Raw genomic sequence first — 19498 nt, 5'->3', positions numbered from 1 at the left:
TATTCTCCTGACAAAATATCAGACATGCTGAAATGACGTAAGTTTACCGACCGTGGGATTCAAGTCATCATCAGCATCATATACGTCCACAAGGAGGGGCTGTGGCATACTCAATGTTAAAAGAAATGTGCAGGTTGCATCATGATATCGGGTTAATAACCTAATGAAATTTAAGCCTGGACGTATAGGACACGCTTTACAACTGCGCCACCAACGTTCTTACAAGATATGGTATACAAGTCATATAACAATGTTAAGTTAGGTAATTACCACCGCTATTGGACTTTTGAAAGATAATAGGAACTACACGAATACATCCTGAGATACAAAAATCTACAACTGGGATATTAATATGTTGTATATGTACACAATATCCCTTACTCATACGGCTTAGCAGTAGGCATATAACTGTGTGAATATCAATTAAAATTCGACTCGTTTCTTGATAATAATCACACAAAAAATCATTTCTTAAAATTTTAAATAAATATATGTATATTATTTTTAATTAATTATTTTTATCGACAAGATAAGTTGCTTTTTATTATAAAGTTAATGCGAATTTCTCTCTTAGTAAATGTCTGTGATAAAATACGTAAATATATAATTAATGTTCATTATTTATATAAAAAAACAATACAAAGCTACCTTGAGAGCTGAATGTAAATATATAGCTGAAATATAAATGCTTTGCTAATGTTTTTATTCTACTTAAATTTATCGAGTTGTTTAGCATTTTGGACGTAAATATATATAAAAGCAGTTAAGTTATTTAGGTGGAATTTCCTGTGCAATATATTATTAAAAATGTATATGTAAAAGAGTTATGTACTTGAATACAAATATTATAAAAGTGCGTATCGAGTGTCTGTAATATCAGTGTTTGATAAACATTTGTTTTGTTTAATTCTCTCGATAATATTTTTACAATTAAATAAATATTTCTCTTAAAATTAATATTCAGTGGATATTTACATTAGTATAAAGTATTAAATAGGATTATATGTGAATTTGCACATTTTTTTCTTACATTTTGGTAAGTTTTTTTTCTTATTTATTTATTTTTAATTATTTACTCTTATTGCTATTATAAATTAAACATAAAAATGACTAAAAATAATTTACATAGTCAGGGCAGCCTTATCGCTAAAAGCGATCTCTTCCAGGCAACCCAGTGGGACAGGAGAGACGAACATGAATAGCGGAGTGTATCATAAATAAATATTAAATAAATAAATAAGAGCAAGAACTATTGATAAATAATATACTAGTTAAATACGAATATACTAAACAGATTATACAACTCACTTAATATATAAATATGCATGCCTATGAATAAAAATATATAAATTCAAGACAAAGTAATAATAGACTTAGAGAGTGACTATTCAGGAGACGGCTATGCAGCTGAGATTTAATACAGCTAGGGACTTTGACTCACGAACGTCACGAGGCTTGTTATTTATTACATACTGTATTATTTACAATACATGAAATAATTTAGGTGGTCACAGTTGCGGGAATCCGTACATATTAATTAGTAAGGGAAAATTCTATATTTATTAAGTAATGGTTATTCAAAACATACGAACCCATGCAATATCTTAGTAGCTTTCACAAAAAAAGTATACAACATTGTTATCATTCATACTCATGTGTATATTTCTATAAAAATGATCATTATAATTTTAGACAACATGGCAAGAACTAATTTTGGAGTAAGGAACATTCAAAAATTGATGTGTATCAGAAATTTTAGCAAAAATGCTCGCAATTTGTGGAGCAAAGATAACATCGTATCTTCACCTGGCAACGATGTTCAGTTACCTTTGCTAACTGTCAACGATTTTATTTGGCAGAATTTAGAGAAATGGGCAGAGAAACCAGCGATGGTAAATATACTTAACGGAAATTATGACCATCATAGAATACTTTCGATTTAAAAAATCCTGTATCCAAAAAGTTTTTCCGAAAGAGATCTTATATTTTTTGTATTAAAGGCGACTGTTTACTCTGGTCATGCCATGGATTGTCTTTAGTTTGTTTTACAAAGAAACCAAGAGTATACAAGTATTAAACTTAACCACGAACCTCTTAATTAATAAAATCTTGTTTAAGAAATAGTTTGTCAATTTTTGTATATAAACATTACGTATTTTCATTCAGGTTTGTGGGATCACAAATCGAACTTATACCTATCATCAACTATATAAATTTTCTCGGAGATTTGCGGCGAAATTGCGTACTCAATTCGATATCCGAGAAGAAGATGTGACTTGCATAATGATGTCTAATAACCCAGAGTACGCTGTAGCCACACTCGGGTCTCTTGAAGCCGGCGCAACGGTCACCACAATCAATCCCATTTATACAGTCCGTAAGTATTTAAATCAGCATAGATAGAGTTGTTTTTAATTAAACCTACATATGTTGTTGTGGCTTTATTATCATCAATAGTCTTCGAAGAATCCTTGCTAGAAAGAGCATAAAATTAATTTGAATAACTATATTCTCTGTATTGTAATGTATGACAATGAAACTCGACTCAATTAAGCTACGTGATCTTATCTGTCAATACGTGATTGACCATGTTTCAAAAAAGTATTTGTGCTGTCCCAATTTTGGGAAAATTCCTTTAGGACTAACAACAAAATACATAAATTCTCTCTTGCAGACGAAGTTCAACGGCAACTAATTCTATCATGTCCAAAAATTATAATCGGAATGCCAGAAACTATTCAAGTACTAAAAGAAGCTTGTAAATTAGCAAAACTTAATATACCAATCATAACAGTTACTAATACTGAGGCTTTACCTACTGGTACTATATCATTTCACGAACTTATAAACGATGAACATGTAGATACCAGTGTTCTGCAAAGAGTTAGTAAAGATATAGATAGAATAGCACTTTTACCGCATTCAAGTGGAACGACTGGTCTACCAAAAGCCGTGGAACTAGTACACCGGACTTTGGTTGCAAATTTTGCTCAACAAGATGGCGAAGGATTCAAATACTGCCAATCTGCTACTGGTAATTATGAAAAATAATTTTGATGAAAGTTACCAATATGCTAGTAATCTTTTTAGAGAAGTAAGACGGTTTTATTAAATCATCCTTAATAAGAAAAGACGCCTGTTGAGTAATACCAGAGACCGTAACTAGCAAAAAGGTTTTTCAAATCCCAGATATGATATCATATGAAAATATACTATTAATAGATATAAAAATGTTTAAATTTTTTTTCCAGAATCAAGTCAAGAGTCACTTTTGGCAGTTCTACCATTCTATCATATCTATGGTTCAGGGGTAATAATGCTACATAAGTTGTCAATGGGTGCTAAAGTGGTAACGTTGCCTAAATTTGAAAAGAGTACATTTCTTAATGCTATTAAAATGCAAAAATCAAGCATATTACATCTCGCTCCTCCTTTAGGTGAATACCAGTTTATTATTTACATTTTTACAATGTTCATTGGTGAAATTACTATTAAGCTTAGATCACCAACTGCCATGGCTTTCTATATTTAATATAAATCGAGGATTTTTTGTATTCATGTTTCTTTTATTTCACTGCATCTTATCTGATAAATTGTATAGAGCAGTAATAACAAAAATTAAATCATAAAATTGATTCAAATATTCAATACCATTTTTTTTTTCAAGCATCTTTTCTAGCGTCTCATCCTGAATGTAAAAAGGAAGACTTATCGAACGTTCATACGTATATTTGCGGAGCTGCACCTTTACCTAAACAAGATATTTTCAGAATTTTAGACAAATCTAAGGTAAAATTCACTTTTTTTTTTACTTAAATGACATTTGTTTAAGTGAAAAATCGTTAAAAAATAATAAAATGAAATTGGCAAAATATTTTTTTTCTTAGTCAGACGTGGATTTCTTACAAATATATGGACTTACGGAAGTATCACCGTTAGCCACTACTGCACCATTGGGATCAAAAAATTATGCAACAGTTGGTGTCGCTTTGCCTAATACAAAACTACGGATTGTCAATTCGAAAGATGAGTCCTTAGGTCCGAATGAGGTAACATATTTTTCGAAATACTTTCTAAACAAGATATTTATGATTTTACTTCAATTCAGTTGAGAATGTAATAAGATTGAATTCAAAATAAAAGTTATTTGCTCATATCAAATTCTGAACTCAACTTATAAAAACTATTATTTGTTCTATTAAATTGCAGGTTGGCGAACTATTAATAAAAGGACCCCAAGTAATGAAAGGCTACAAAGATAATCCAGAAGCAACCAAAGCTGTAATAACGGATGATGGTTGGTTTAGGTCTGGCGACTTGGCTTCTATCGACCAAGATGGTGTAGTTACCATATGTGATAGGATTAAAGAACTTATAAAGGTAAATGGTTATTTTTAGCAAAAAATGAATCTCTAAGTGTATATTAATCTTACTAAATCTACACTAAGGGACTCACTTAATCGACTTCTTGTGGTATTTAATTATTTATTTATTGACACCCAATTTTAATTTGTCAGGTAAAGGGTTTCCAAGTAGCTCCAGCCGAACTAGAGAGTGTACTGAAAGAACATTCAGATGTCCTAGATGTAGCGGTAATTGGTGTTCCAGATTCAAAAATGGGTGAAGTTCCTAAAGCATTTGTGGTAGTTAAAGAAGGAAGAAGTATTAATGCTAATGACTTAAAACAATTCGTAGAAGAAAGAGTTGCTGCTTATAAAAGATTAAGTGATGTTACATTCATAGACAGTTTACCAAGGAATCCTTCGGGAAAGATTTTGCGACGAGTACTCAAAGAAAAATACATTTAGCAAGCATCTAATTTTGTTTAACACCGTTAGGTATACAATAGCAAACATTTTTAATAGTTTTTAGAATATTTTTGCAATATGCATAATTTTTAGTGAAATAATATAGAGTAACAGTTTCTAGTTACGTAATGAATTTAGGTAATTCAAATTAAAAATGTTTCCAGATTTGTAGGAAAATTAAACATTTATATTTACGAAGAAAAATTAATTATCTATTAGGATAAGTACTTTATATTAAAGTGGTTCCGGGAATTGTACAAAAATTAAAAGTTAATATTTCAGAAAAAAATGGCGCCGTTTTTCCTTAGAAATAAAGTTATAATAATGAATAAAAAATTATTTAAAAAATCTTGAAAATATTATTACAGACCTTGTAAAATGAATTAATGGTACCAAATACAACCAAATAGACTCGCCTCTCGTGGTTGGCAGACTTAAGTCATTTCACTGAATCTGGGATTATCAGCAGCTTAATCGATATGTTTTGTAAGTTCTGTAATTAGCGGTTTGTCTTATTATCTGTTAGTTTTTCGAAAAACCTAGGTGATATTTTTTGTTTGTTATTTTCTAAATAAAATAGTAATTTAATAAGGTAGAGGAAAATTTCACTACATAAATCTTAACTAATCATTGAAACAAAATGTTTGTATTGTATAACGTTCGAGCACAATCTGGACAGAGATGGCAATCTTCGATGGACAGAGATTGCGGTTGCAAATGTGATAGGACATGAAGCTATCGAGATACATTGACCATTAATCGACATAAACTGTCATTACGTCGTAAAATATCTGATGTACGATAGTGGTAGAGATATCGTTTGCATGCTATAATTATATTGCTGTTATTTAAATGTATGATATATGGAAAAATCCATCAACTTTAATATTGACTTTAATTATATAAACGACTTTTTATACTTATAATGTTTGTGTTTGAATGCTAATCGGAAGCGTACTCAGATAGTGTTATTCAGTTATTTGTTATATCATTCTTCTACTTCTCAGTCACGTATCGCCCACTGCTGGGCATAGGTCTCCTCCAAAGATCGCCACGATGATCGATCCTGTGCAACCCGCATTCAATACATCAATTATATTCTTTTTACTCTGGAGTGGAATATATAAACTTTAAATCAATAGTAATAAATATTAAGTAAAGCATGTTCATTTATTTTCATATTTATAATACGGTATAATATTCAATAAAATAATGGATTAAGTAGTACAGTCAAAACCGTTTATAGCGACATCGATTAGAACAACATACCGGTTAAATTGACCAAAATCAAAGGTCCTGGCTGAATGTTATTACATATCTTTCCTATTAATACCTGTCACCGGTTGTTACAACTATCGGTTTTTACGACTCAATATAGTAGTAGTCCCTTCGATGTCGTTATAACAGATTTTGACTGTATTAAGAAAGAGTAGTTTTTAAATATTAACTACTTAAAATCAGGAAAGTTTGTAGTCAAGTGCATGTAATTAAATTGTAATATTTATCTGACCTGTGCTCCAATGGTCTAAAACAACACATGTTAACGTCACAAATCGCAGTCACGTGCGAACTTAACAACCGAAGTTTTCTAGTCTAGCTTGTGTGCATAAAATTTAGAATATCAACAAAGTTAGAGGTTAAAATTTACTACATTGTAATTTATCTTAATATATTTTTCCCATCTACAATTAAAATCAAATAAATATCATATTTTGTAATTGATATATTGACAATATTTTAATATACATATAGAGAAATATTAATTGAATTCTATCAGATTGATATATGAATTACTTCTGGCCAAAATTTCATAAGACATAAACTCTAAGAAACGATTAAACCAACCCCTTAAAGAAACACAGAATTAAGTTTATAAATAACTAGATGTCCTTCAGTACTCAGACTCTTGTAAATATTGGAAGCTATTTTTGTGCACAGATAATATATGTCACTTGACTAGATTAAATGAGAGTTTATTGTTAATATTACTCAATAAATGCATCTAATTTTTTATTAATATTAGCGGCAAGTCTTAAATTAAAAATTAAGTATTGGTGTTGAAAAAAAGTTAGGTGATGAATAGACTGTCATTTTTAACAGAAATAAGAAGCCGTCTCCCATAGAATATCATACTAATATAAATGTTTAGATGGATGGATGGATGGACGTTTGTTAGAAGGTATCTCTGAAACAGCCCAACGGATCTTGACGAAATTATCACAAATGTAGAACATAGTCTGGAAGAACACATAGGCATATTATTATTTTTTTAATTCCGCGCAGACGGAGTCACGGGTGACAGCTAGATCACAATAAAAAGGAAACTACGAAAAATTACAAAACGAAATTTAATAAAAAAGTCACTTTTTTGTTATATCAAGGTGCAAGATAACCTAATGTCAACGGCAAGATAATTTTTTATACATTATTTGGCGATTTTTTTTATATCATTACTGATAACTACTTTGACATTTTATATCCATAGCCAAAACAGATTAACAACTGGATGTAAAAAAATTATATGACATCATTATTACTCTTCAGTGAAAAGATGACGATCTAATTTTGCTTTTTATCTACTTTCATGAGACCAAAAGAGAAATAGTAATAACAATATTCGTATCGGTGAAAGGACTGATAGCGAAGAGCTTAAACCAACATATTAAGAAGCTCTCGCTAAACAGTTGGATTAAGGGCCTGATACAAAAGGCAGTTATTTTAGAAACCGCGCGCATAGTGAGGAGGTTCCTGTCTCTGTAGCCCTCACCACTGGTTGCTTGAGTCATGGGATTCCGCAGCCGGTGGTATACTATTTTTTCTATAATATATTTTGTTAATTTTGTTTTCATTGTTTAGATAATAAGGTAATAAATGAATATGAAATAATAATTTAACCAATAATAATTATAACAATGATTGGCGATTCTAACTTCTAATAAAACTCCTAACTATATTGTAAATTTGAAATTTTGGATGGATGGATCTTACCAAATAATTCCAAAACAACTAAAATGATCTGGATAAAAATGGAACATAGAGAGATTACCATCAGGAACATTCGTAGCTACTTTTAAAATATGTACGGTTACTCAATACAAATGTACTCAATAAGCAACGATTTTTTTTTATTTCACATGGATGGAAGCTGTGATCAAAAACTTGTTTTTATTTATTTATATTTATGTACATAAGAAGCCGATTTTGTTTCATAACATGAACAGATGGAAATGAGAACATTAGGAAATTGCTCTCGCTAAGAGGAAAGCATTTAAGTCACTCTGTTTTTGTCCCCTTTTATTAGCCACTGTCCACAATTACACCGTACGTTACTATCGCTTATTTTTAGAACAGTTTATATATACTAAGGTTAATATACCATCAATAAGAATGGGCCATTGTGTGTCGTAAGTATTTAACATATGTACATGTGTATTTAATATACAGTACAAATACAGACATTCAAAATATCAACGGTCTCGTCAAAATTAACATTTTTCTTTCATAAGATATTTTGTATAATTGAAAATTTTCATTTACTCTTTTAATAATTGAATGGAACTAGATTACTGACAAATTTTTCGAATCTATCAATAATCTAGTTATATTTTAATAAAATAATAAATCACGGAATAAAACCAGTGTTGAATATTATTGCAGAAATAAGCAGAAAAAAAATCTGTGTAAAAGAAGGCCGGATGAAAAGCGAATGACTTTCGCACTTGTAGGTTAACCCGTCGCCATTCTGAAAGTATAATGCCAGTCTCGAATTAAACTAAAGTTTTAATTAGTTGCAACAGTGAATTGGAAAAGTGTGAGATGGTTTCAGGATTAGTCAGACGCCCTATTTAAATTTCAAATTGTACACTTGTGTTAGAATAAAAACTAAATGCCATTTAAATCCATGCTTTCAAATCGCTTTATATTACAGAGCGTAATAAGGCCTAAGAAAAACGAAAAAAAAATAATAGCTGTACCAATTACGATTTTAATCTAATTTTTTCAAAAAATTATTTAGATAAAGTAAGTATAAATAATTAAAATAGTAAAAACGATACTTAAAAATTTTCATTCATATGCCCAGAAAATTAAATAAATAAAATTAATTGTTACTGCATCGGTCTCATCTGCGTTTTAGGCCCTTCGTACACAAGACAATGTAAATCGTGGAAACTAATATTGTATAGTTGTGCCGTGAAAATCGAGTTGCGCACGTTTCGTACACACAAGGTTGAATCGTCGACTCAAGTCGTGTATACGGTTAATACATGTCTTCTGTATAGATTTACACCACCATCTTGAAAATTGCAGCGACTTTTCTCACGACGATTTTGACAAACAGGTTGCCAGCGATGGTCTTTTGCGATGTCAGATATAACTGTCGGGAACGCACTCTGTGTACGAACCTCTATGGCATTGTACGAGTATTCCATAAGTTACGACAAAAATCACCGGTTTTTTAAAGATTAACGTTCCTTTAAACAACCGCAGAGGCTTAGATGAAATTTTTTTTGGACGCCAGAGTCTTGTGCGTTAAACACCTAAATAATTTTGTCTTAGTTAATGCTAGCTTCAGCAAGTATCCAAATTAAAAAAAAAAAAAACAGAAACTAATTGGTTAAGAACCGAATATTAAAATCGAAAGTTATGAGGCTACGAAGCTAAACACCATCACCCTTAAGTATTATAACATTTTAAAATAACGTCCGAAGTTCTTTCAACATCACAAATGCTTTTAACTTTGAAGCGAAGGCTGGTCTCAGATGTTTATGACAGAACAAGCGCAGATGTTGCTTTTCGCGTGAAGTTTTCATTAATCTATACAAGGGTTCTTAATTTTGTAATATTGAAAACAGGGAAGGGTTACTGGGATTAAATCAAATTTTCAAAATATTATAACAGCCCCAGAATAAATACTTCCTGAATTTGTTATTACATGCAAAGACAAAAACATATATGTATATATATATATATATATATATATATATATATACATATAACTTTAATCACGTTTTTCTGATTCCTTGTCACTTGACATTAATTTGACACGTTTTTTTTTATTTACTGCTTCTGCACTTTTATTTAATACAAATTAACTAGATCTTTTTTGATTCCTTATAGTTCACTAGCTGTCGCCCGCGACTCCGTCCGCGCGGAATAAAAAAAAACTTACAAAGTAGCCTATGTGCTCTTCCAGACTATGTTCTATATGTGTGCCAAATTTCATCAAGATCCGTTGAACCGTTCCGGAGATACCTTCAAACAAACATCCATCGATCCATCTAAACATTCGCATGCACAGATATTAGTAAGATGCAGTTACATTAACCGAATAAAAGATAAATAAATAAATTTAATGGTTTATCATAAGTGTTAAGTACTTAAGTTTCCGACGAAATGTATTAACAGGTTTTACACATAACAGTGATCTAGTATCGTGTACAACAAACAACAAACCGAATAACAAACATACAACAAAGTGTTGTAAATTATGTTGCATTAGAGTTAAACGATGCCTGTTGCTGTTCGTTCTATCGGTTGCAATTTAAAGTTTCGCTTCGGCATGAATTGTGTAATAATTCACTGATGAAGATCAGTTTACATATCGATTATGTTACAACAGTATGTGTTACCTATTGGGCTGATCGAATCCATAATATCAATCAGCTTAATAGGAAAAAATCCTATTGGGCAGATTGATCGGTAAGTCGATCGTCCAAACGTGAAACAATGTAACAATAATGGCTATTGTATAAATTAATCAGCAAAATGAACATAGTGTTACTGTGGGTTTCCACAGCTGTGAAACTTGTAACACATATTGACATCGTTCACATTCAAAAACTGATATTTGCAATAATTCAAATGTACTAATAATACGATAACGAGCTTGGATTCACAAAGGAATGGAAGGGAAGCGTTAAGTTTTTCAACTTCACTGGTGCTACAATCAAAGAACTAACGGCAAAGTTTTATACGCATTATCGACACGCCAATAGTCTGATTGCCTGCCGACACGAACCTAACATGATTCTCCTTAGGTATCGTTGCTTCAATTAAATATAATACAAGTCTATTTTATTACCTGTACTTGTTTTATAATCTTCCTACGCCTTTTTCTATTACTTAAGTTCAGACTGTTTTATTCCTCCAGAATCATCGTCAAGCTATCAGTTCTTTTTGTATCGCCGTCATCCAAGTGGCAGGTAGTCTTCTAAGAGCTAATTACTCCGTACGTAATTTTATTTTATTTCTTTAGTGTCCTTTACATACGAGGGGAGGTCCAAAAGTTCGCGGAATGAAAGGGTTGTCAATGAAATATAACAATAAATTTATTTTTCCTTTTCAATATAATCACCCTTAAGTCTAATACATTTATTCGATCTATGAATTAATTTTTCTAAACCATCGAAAAAATATTTTTTGTCTTTGGCCTCAAAATGGGCCGAAATTGCCTCCTTCACTTCATTATCGTCGGAAAATTTCCTTCCCCTTAGCTCTTTTTTTAAATTTGGAAATAAATAAAAATCGCTAGGAGCCAGGTCTGGACTGTAGGGTGGGTGAACAAGTGGTTCGAACCCATGTGTGTGCAGAGCAGCCATGGCAACTCGGCTCTTGTGAACCGGCGCGTTGTCTTGCAAAAGCAACACACCCTTGGCCAATTTTCCTCGACGTTTTTCTTTAATTGACTCCTTTAACTTTTCTAATATGAGTGCGTAGTATTCTCCGGTTATAGTGGTCCCTTTTTCTTTATAATCAATGAGTAATATTCCCTTACAATCCCAAAAAACAGTGGCCATCAACTTTCCCGCCGATTCTGACACCTTGAATTTTTTGGGAGGTGGTGTACCCTTTTTGTGCCATTGCATGGACTCCTGTTTGGACTCAGGTTCAAAGTGATGAACCCATCTCATCCGTTTCATCTCCAGTAACAATCCGCTCCAAAATCTGCACGGGCTCGTCTCCACACAACTCCAAAAAGTGCTTAGACGCGTCGACGCGCTGCTGTTTTTGAAGCGGCGTGAGCATTCTCGGCACCCATCTTGCACTGACTTTTGTCATGCCCAGGTGGTCGTGCAGGATACGCAAAATAGTTGTATCTGATACTCCAACAAATGCAGATAATTGTTTCTTCTTCAAACGTGTGTCTTCGAGTACAAGTTTTTCGACTTTTTCGACGATGTCTGATGTGGTGGCGTCAGCTGGCCGCCCAGAGCGAGAGTCGTCTTCAATTGAATCTCGACCATGTTTAAAAAGACCATGCCACTTATAAACCATTGTTTTACCAGGGCACTGATCTCCATAAACGGCTTCCATTTCATTTAAAATGGTTTGAACGTTTTTTCCTTGCTTGGTAAGGAATTTTATCACAGCGCGATGTTCAATTTTCTCCATAGTTGCAGTTTGCTTCCGGATTGACTTGTTCAGCAGGCGAGTACTCGTAAACGAATGGCACTATAGAGTTGAAATGTTATATATATACTAATTATGAGTGCCCAATTAGTATGACACTAAGCGAGCTACCCTATCCCCACTCCATCCCCTCCATTCCGCGAACTTTTGGACCTCCCCTCGTATATGAAAAAAATTATGTTCTAATTTTACCAAATGTTAACCATACTAAGTTCTAAGATCCATAGAAGCAATCGGCCCAATGGGATTTTTTCCACTGAACATTGATTTGCTAAATTGCTTTTATGAATTCGGTCAGATCAACAAGGAAAAAAATTCCAAACATGAAACACTCTTTATTTCTTCTTATCTACAAATCTCCAAGTTTATTTGAAGGAAATAAGGAATTCATTTAATTATAAGTAATTGCTAGGGTTTGTTAACAAACAAAAACTTTGCCTGTGGTAACCGAATACTTAAGGAAATTTAATGTGGTTTCCCAAAGTTTCTTAATGAGGGCACATGGTGTAACTTAGATATGTATATCTCGTTTTATGTGTCATTAAACAAATGAACTACAATGTCCAGGGATAGACCTATATCACTTTACGACATATTTTACAACGGCTAGAGAAATATGACATACGAAATTGTACCTTTTGAAAAGTGTTGCTCTCGAGAATTGTGCTTATAACAGTATATTAGGAACTAAGTCGTAGTATTCTATAGAAACGAAAGGATGGACTTACCAGGAAAATGTTACAATCACGTAAGTCGTGAAAGAATTCAGGCTTCATCGTCAATAACTGTGGGTTTCTAAGAACAAAATCTCTGTATAAAACATATCGTTATACCTGTTATTATCTTTGACAAAATAGAGGTAACAATATGTTTTAAACGAAGATTTTGGTCAGTAAATAAATTATTTTATGCATCAGTGATTCACTTTCAGTCACTAGTTAGAGCCCCTACGTACTATCAGTCTTTGTCCAGTCATCTGTACGTGAAAACCTCTTATACGTCCGCAAAATCTGTTCAGTGTGTACAGAACCTAACAAGCAATATTTAATGAATTTATTTACTTAGAGATATTACACGAATCCTATTACATATCTGATGTTATATAAGTATACTTCATATTGCGTTTTATTTTGGTTATTATTAAAATAAGGTATAGAATTATATTTCGTTGAAAGAAAACTTATTTTAAAAAGCCTCAATAAAATCTTTATCCTTCTATGAAAACGTAAACTGTGGTAAAATGAAAATTTATTTACTAAAGAAAAGAATTCTTATAAAACCCAAAAGGATTACGAGGCGATCAATTCTAATCCTATTTAAAAAAAAAGTAAGCAAAATATTAAATTTACTTTGAAAAGAAACTGATGGCTGTATTTATTCGTTTAAATTTTCGTATTTAACAAAGTCCTTTTGATGTTCTTTTGGGATATATCGGCTGCCCAATGGTCGATTCATTAATATTAATTTCTTGTTGAACGATTTTAAATAGGTATCCGTCTGTTTTTATAAAATCAAATCAAATCTAGAGTAAAATTTCCTTGTGATAAATATCCAAACAGTAATTCGTTGAATAAGTTTTAGTAATTCGATTAAAGATTTCCACGTTTAAGTTTATAAAAAATTTCGGAAGTTATTTTAGTGCTTCTTGTATGTAATTCTGTTGAGATAAGATAAAATAATATTTGATTTCTTAAAGTTCTTTTAAAAACTATTGTAATCTGATTCGTCTGTGAATGTATATTAATTTGAATGTCTCTCAACAAAATGAATTGAACTAAAAAAAAAAAAAAAAACATTTTTTATCATTGCCTCGCCACGGAGATTTGATTAATTTTACTAGGTTATTGTTTCAGTTTTTTAAACTGTAAAGATTTGTAAAATAATATAACATTATTAAGCTAAAATTCAAAATAAAAAAAGGTTTTATAAGACGTTTTGCTGCGTCACTAACTAGAGATGTCATTTAAAAACGTGTCCCAGTTCAAACGAGATTTACCATTTCAAAAAAAGTACGAGAATAATGAAAATGTCACTCTTACTTAAAACGTGTAATATTAACTTTTTTGTGACTTTATTCGTAAGAATATCTTTTATTAAATATCTTTTAAGGTGTCATTTAATATAGTCCGTAAATATAATTTAATCAAATTAACATACGGCATGCCAAGGTGAGCACGACCTTTAGTAATGAAGTATACGAAGAAGAACATACGATTCGCGATGTCGCTCGTATTATACAGTTAAATACGTTGCAATTCGCATGCTTTTTATAGGAGACTGGAGTAAATGAGCAGCAGATCGCCTATTATCAGTTTCTCAGATTTTTACTTTATTTTTATTTTTTCATTTTTTTATAGGAGAAGGGAACTTTATATATCAATCGTTCCAATGACCAATTATTTTCTCATTGGTCCGATTTATTGACTGCAAAATATTCCCGTTCAACTGATTCAAATTGAAACGTACAGTCATTTGATAAAATTTAATTGAAAATTAATTGTATTTATTAAAAAATAAACAGAAATGCAAAAGATTATTCCGAGAATGTTTATACTACTAGTAATAGAAGTGACAAAAAAAAAACTTCCAACAATATGTACTTTATAACAATAAATTCTATATCCAATAAGTAGGCACTTTACTGTAAGCCTAATCCTTTAATCCTTAATCTTAAGTAATGAACCGATTTGTAAGCAATGTACTTCTTATCGAAAAGAACATACGGCTCTAAAGTTGGAAATAGTAATTATTTTACATTTATTTGATTACAAGTTTTCCTGCCAGTAATAAAGTACTTAGTACGTCTTTTAATTTTGATTGGTAAACGGGTACTTATTTGTTTCGTAACCATTTTTTTCATATTTTTACATTTTTTTTCCTTGGTCGGTAAAATAGCTATTTTCATAAGTGATACATACGAAAAAATAGAAACATTTACTAAATTATCCTAACTTTCGTGGGACATTATTATAAAGTTATGTATTTGTGTGGTCCGGTGATTGTCGGCACCGACTAGTTTCACTCACCTTGATGAAGGGCCTTCTATGGGCTCGAAACTAGTCGGTGCCGTCACCGTACAAATATACGTGAGTGTTTTAGCATTTTATTTTCAATCCTGATTTTAATATAAATTACTAGAGTTAGAACGTAGGTAAAGATTTTGAACATAACTTTAAATTTTATATTTAAGAAGCTGTTTCCGATTTTCGCGACGTGAATTTTCATTTACTTAACACGTACGATAATGGACTCAGCGTCGCGCGAAATTATATTTTATACTAACAATAGCTTGATGCAAATTATTACTATGTATATGCAAGACCTCTTAAGCTTAGCAGATATATAACTAAACTAGTTATCGCCCGCGACTCCGTCCACGCAGAAAAAAAACCTTAATTAGTAGCCTGTGTTCTTTCAGACTATGCTCTTATGCCAAATGTCATCGAGATACATGCAGTCGTTCTGGTGATATCTTCAAACAAAAATCTATCCATCCATCTAAACATTCGCATTTATATAGTAAGATGGCCTTTTTTTTTTTTTTTTTTTTTTTTTTTTTTTAACGTCAGGAAATGCATTTACGCACCCCTACGCCGGGCTGTGCAATGGCGTAGGGAGTGTGGGACTCGCCGGCCGCAGAAGGCGACCGGAATACCCACTAAAACCTGACTGCCCTCCGACGCATTATGGCGGGGCCACGGGAACGCGTGAGCTTACTTCCGTGACCCCGCCTGCGTTGTCGCCCACGGGGGGGGGCTCCTCTCACATATTTGTGGGGCGAAGGGCAGCGGCGAATTGCCGCCTCCTTCGCCCCACTCTACGGCGTCGGAGCGGGGGCGCCAGAGGGTCTCTCTCGCGCTCCCGCTCCTGTGCCTCCTTCTGCGAAATCACTTCTTCGCAGAAGGAGGCAACGGCGTCCCAGGACCTCTCACTTCCTAACATGGCGCGTATAACGCCAGGAAGTGAGAGGTCCCCACCTATCGTCGCCACCAGGGTGCGGCGCTCTTCTGTCCAGGCGCAGCACACTTCCAGTGTGTGCTGCGCCGTATCCTCGTCGTCGCCGCACCCATGGCACGACGCCGTCTCCTCCCTTCCGATCCGACGCAGATACTGTCCGAAACAACCGTGTCCGGACAGCACCTGCGTGAGTCGGAAGGTGAGGGACCCGTGGCCCCTTCCGCACCACTCCGGGAGCTGTGGGCGGATGGCCTCTACTGTGCGGACGCCATATTCGACGTCCGCTAGGCCCTCCACCCAGAGCTCCATGGTCCTCCGCTTTCTCCTCTCCCGGGCGTGGGCGAGCTCCTCCGGGGCGAGAGATTCTCCCCGGGTTCTTCGCTCAACCCGCGCCCGGTATGCCTCAGCCAGCACTCCCGCTTCTATCTCCCATGGGGGAGTACCGGCCAGGACGCAGGCCGCCGCGTGGCCTACCGTGCGGTAGGCCCTGCAGGCACGTCCTGCAATGACGCGCTGCGGCCTGCGGAGGAGGGCCCTGTTCGACGCGTTTAGGGCCTCTGCCCATATCGGCGCGCCGTACAGGGCCATGCTGCGGACGACCATGGTGTACAGCTGCCTTGCTTGTACACCCGGACCCCTCAGGTTCGGAAGGAGCCTCGAGAGGGCTGCTGCCGCGCCTACGAGCCGGGGGGTTAGCGACCGGAAATGCTCCCCAAAACGCCACCCCCCGTCGAGGACAAGGCCCAGATACTTTATACTGGCCTTGACCCCGACCTCGTCCCCGTTGACCCGGAGTGTTGCCCCCGACGGCACCCTCCACCTCGGCCCTTTAAAACATAGGGCCTCAGTCTTGGAGAGCGCCACCCGGAGGCCCAGCGCTTCGATTCTCCGGGTCACCAGGGAGGCTCCGGCCTCAGCCCTCCGCCTCAATCTCCTCCAGGTGGTGTCCCGGACGGCGATCATCGTATCGTCTGCATAGCAGATAACCGCCATCCGGGGCAGCACCTCTCCGCGGATGGCCCAGTCAAAACCGATGTTCCATAGCAGGGGTCCTAGAACAGACCCCTGGGGAACACCGGAGGCCATCCGCCTTTCCTCCCTTCCTCGCCTTGTTATGTAGGACACTACCCGCCCCTGCAGGTAGTGTCCTACAACCCTCCGGAGATAGAGGGGCACTCCATGGAATCGGAGTGCCTCCTCTATCACTGCGAAGGGGAGGGAGCCGAAGGCGTTGGCAATATCCAGAGATATCGCCATAGCCCCCTGCCCCCTCTGGGCCGCGTCCTCCGTGAACCTCTTCAGGGCGGTCAGGGCGTCTAAGGTCGATCGCCCCGACCGGAACCCGAATTGGTTCTCGGAGATTTGCGGCCCGATCCTCTCCAGATGCTGGATGATGCGGGAAGCCACTACTCTTTCAAGCAGCTTCCCGACCTCATCCAGCATCACGAGTGGCCGGTGCCCGGAAGGAGAGTGTGCGGGTCGACCCTCCTTCCTTATGAGCACCAGCCGTCCCTCCTTCCACACCCCAGGGAAGCGCCCCGCTGCCAGACAATCACTGAACAGGCAGCGGAGGCGGGCCCCGAGGTGTTTGAGGGCGATGGGGAGCACCTTGCCGGGCACCCCATCCGGTCCCGGAGCCTTCCGGCCCCTGAGCCGGCCAACCGCCCTATCCATTTCCTCCTCTGTTACCAGAGGAGCGTCAAGGGCGGTGTCCTCCTCCTCCGCATCTGGCGGTGCCATGCGCGGTGGTTCGAATGGGGGGCTGTCAGGGAACAGCCCCTCAACCACCGCGCTGAGGACGGCCGGCTCCATATCCTCCGTGGGGGGCGCCCTCTTTAGTTTAGCTCGTACCATATGGTACGGGCGCCCCCACGGATCCGCGTCAAGGGTCGCCAAGAACTCCGCATAAGCAGCGTCCTTGGCGGCCCCTATGGCGGCGGTGAGCACCTTCTTGGCTGCCCGCACTTCAGCCTGAAGGTGCTCCAGTTCGCCGTCAACCCGATGCCGACGTCTTCGGCACCGGGTGAAGGCGCGCCGTGCGGCGTTACTGGCAGCGCGCAGGACCGCAAGGTCCTGCGTCCACCAGTATACGCCTTCCCTGGGCGCGAAGCGTCGCGCCCGGGGCATCCCAGCGTCGCAGATGGCCGTCAGGTCCCGGCGGAACCCGACGGCCCTTTCTTCGACCCCCAATCCTTGATGGGGGTCCGCCGACCATGCGCGGACCACGGCCTCCTCTTCCGCTAGGTCCGTGTCGAGGCGTGAGAGCTGCCACCTCGGAAAGCCTCCCACGCCTCTTCCGCCCACATAGTAAGATGGCCTAGCTTAACTTAGGGTAGGCTCCGAGCCCCTCAATGGGAACGAATAGTGGGCTGATGAAGAACCTGTGTTAGTTCACTGCTGGATAATTTCAATTTGTCTTTCTGTATATCAAGTCTGATTGAAAAAGATTCAAAAAATAACATTAACAAATATGATGAAACCAAGATATATATTAAAATAACATTTTATTGAATATTTATTTTAAAAACAGAATAAGAAATGAGTTTAGTAACATGAAAAGCTTTGGAATTGATTGAATTTGTTTAGAACGATATTTGCTTCAACCTTCAATACAACAATGATAAAAACAGTGATACATTAAATATTCCTTTTTAAGAGCACTTTTGTTTTGTTTTTATTAAGACTGTGTTTATAAAATCTTCTCTTTTGACTAAATTCAATAGATCACAAGCTTGGGCAATATTAAAGTAAAATTAATTAAAAGAACAATATTAAAGATCGAAGTAAAGAAAAAGATAAAAAAAAAATCTAAGACGAATATTCAGTCTCTCTGTTCTTATTTAAAATCTAAATTAAAAGTGTAGTTAGTTAGGTTAAAAAATGAAGATCAAAGCAATAACTAAAAAAATCAGATCAGTAACAAAAATCTGAACTTTTTCGCAAACTTAAGATATTTTTTTTTGGTTTTTCTTTATTTGTTTTTTAAAGTTTAATTCAAACTGATAAGTTGAAGAGTAAAAATTATTTATTTCTTTCTGTTCACAACTATGATCATCAAAGTAAAATTTTTATTAATTAAATTTTATGTGGTGTATTTTATGTTTTATGTGGATTACGTTCTGACAACTCAGAATATTAAACAAGTTTCCACGAAGACTAAAATACAAATTTATAAAGTCCATACTCTGTAAAATTATAAAATATTCCTATCTCTCTCTGCCAGTCTCCCAGCATAAAATAGAAACATAGAATTTTTAAACGAGCTGTGTCATAAATTTTAGAGGATAAACCGACTTTGGATCCATAAATTTACTTTTCTGTAG

The 19498-nt window shown here is 36.0% G+C and overlaps 2 protein-coding genes across 2 annotated transcripts; both read left to right on the top strand.

Moving 5' to 3' along the window:
• The first annotated feature begins 1693 nt into the window (after positions 1-1693).
• On the top strand, positions 1694-3051 carry LOC123720932 (4-coumarate--CoA ligase 1-like). The gene is made up of 3 exons (XM_045681096.1): positions 1694-1892; positions 2167-2377; positions 2675-3051. The coding sequence occupies exons 1-3, from the start codon at positions 1698-1700 to the stop codon at positions 3049-3051; spliced, it is 783 nt and encodes a 260-aa protein (XP_045537052.1). The 5' UTR covers positions 1694-1697.
• A 261-nt stretch (positions 3052-3312) lies between these two features.
• On the top strand, positions 3313-4845 carry LOC106708414 (4-coumarate--CoA ligase-like 5). The gene is made up of 5 exons (XM_014499914.2): positions 3313-3437; positions 3668-3789; positions 3888-4049; positions 4210-4380; positions 4518-4845. The coding sequence occupies exons 1-5, from the start codon at positions 3317-3319 to the stop codon at positions 4806-4808; spliced, it is 867 nt and encodes a 288-aa protein (XP_014355400.2). The 5' UTR covers positions 3313-3316; the 3' UTR covers positions 4809-4845.
• The last annotated feature ends 14653 nt before the right edge of the window (positions 4846-19498 follow it).

Source organism: Papilio machaon, chromosome 14, assembly GCF_912999745.1.
Source record: "Papilio machaon chromosome 14, ilPapMach1.1, whole genome shotgun sequence".
NCBI lineage: Eukaryota > Metazoa > Arthropoda > Insecta > Lepidoptera > Papilionidae > Papilio > Papilio machaon.
The sequence above is the reverse complement of the archived record's forward strand: the minus strand, read 5'-3'. Positions and strand labels throughout refer to the sequence as shown.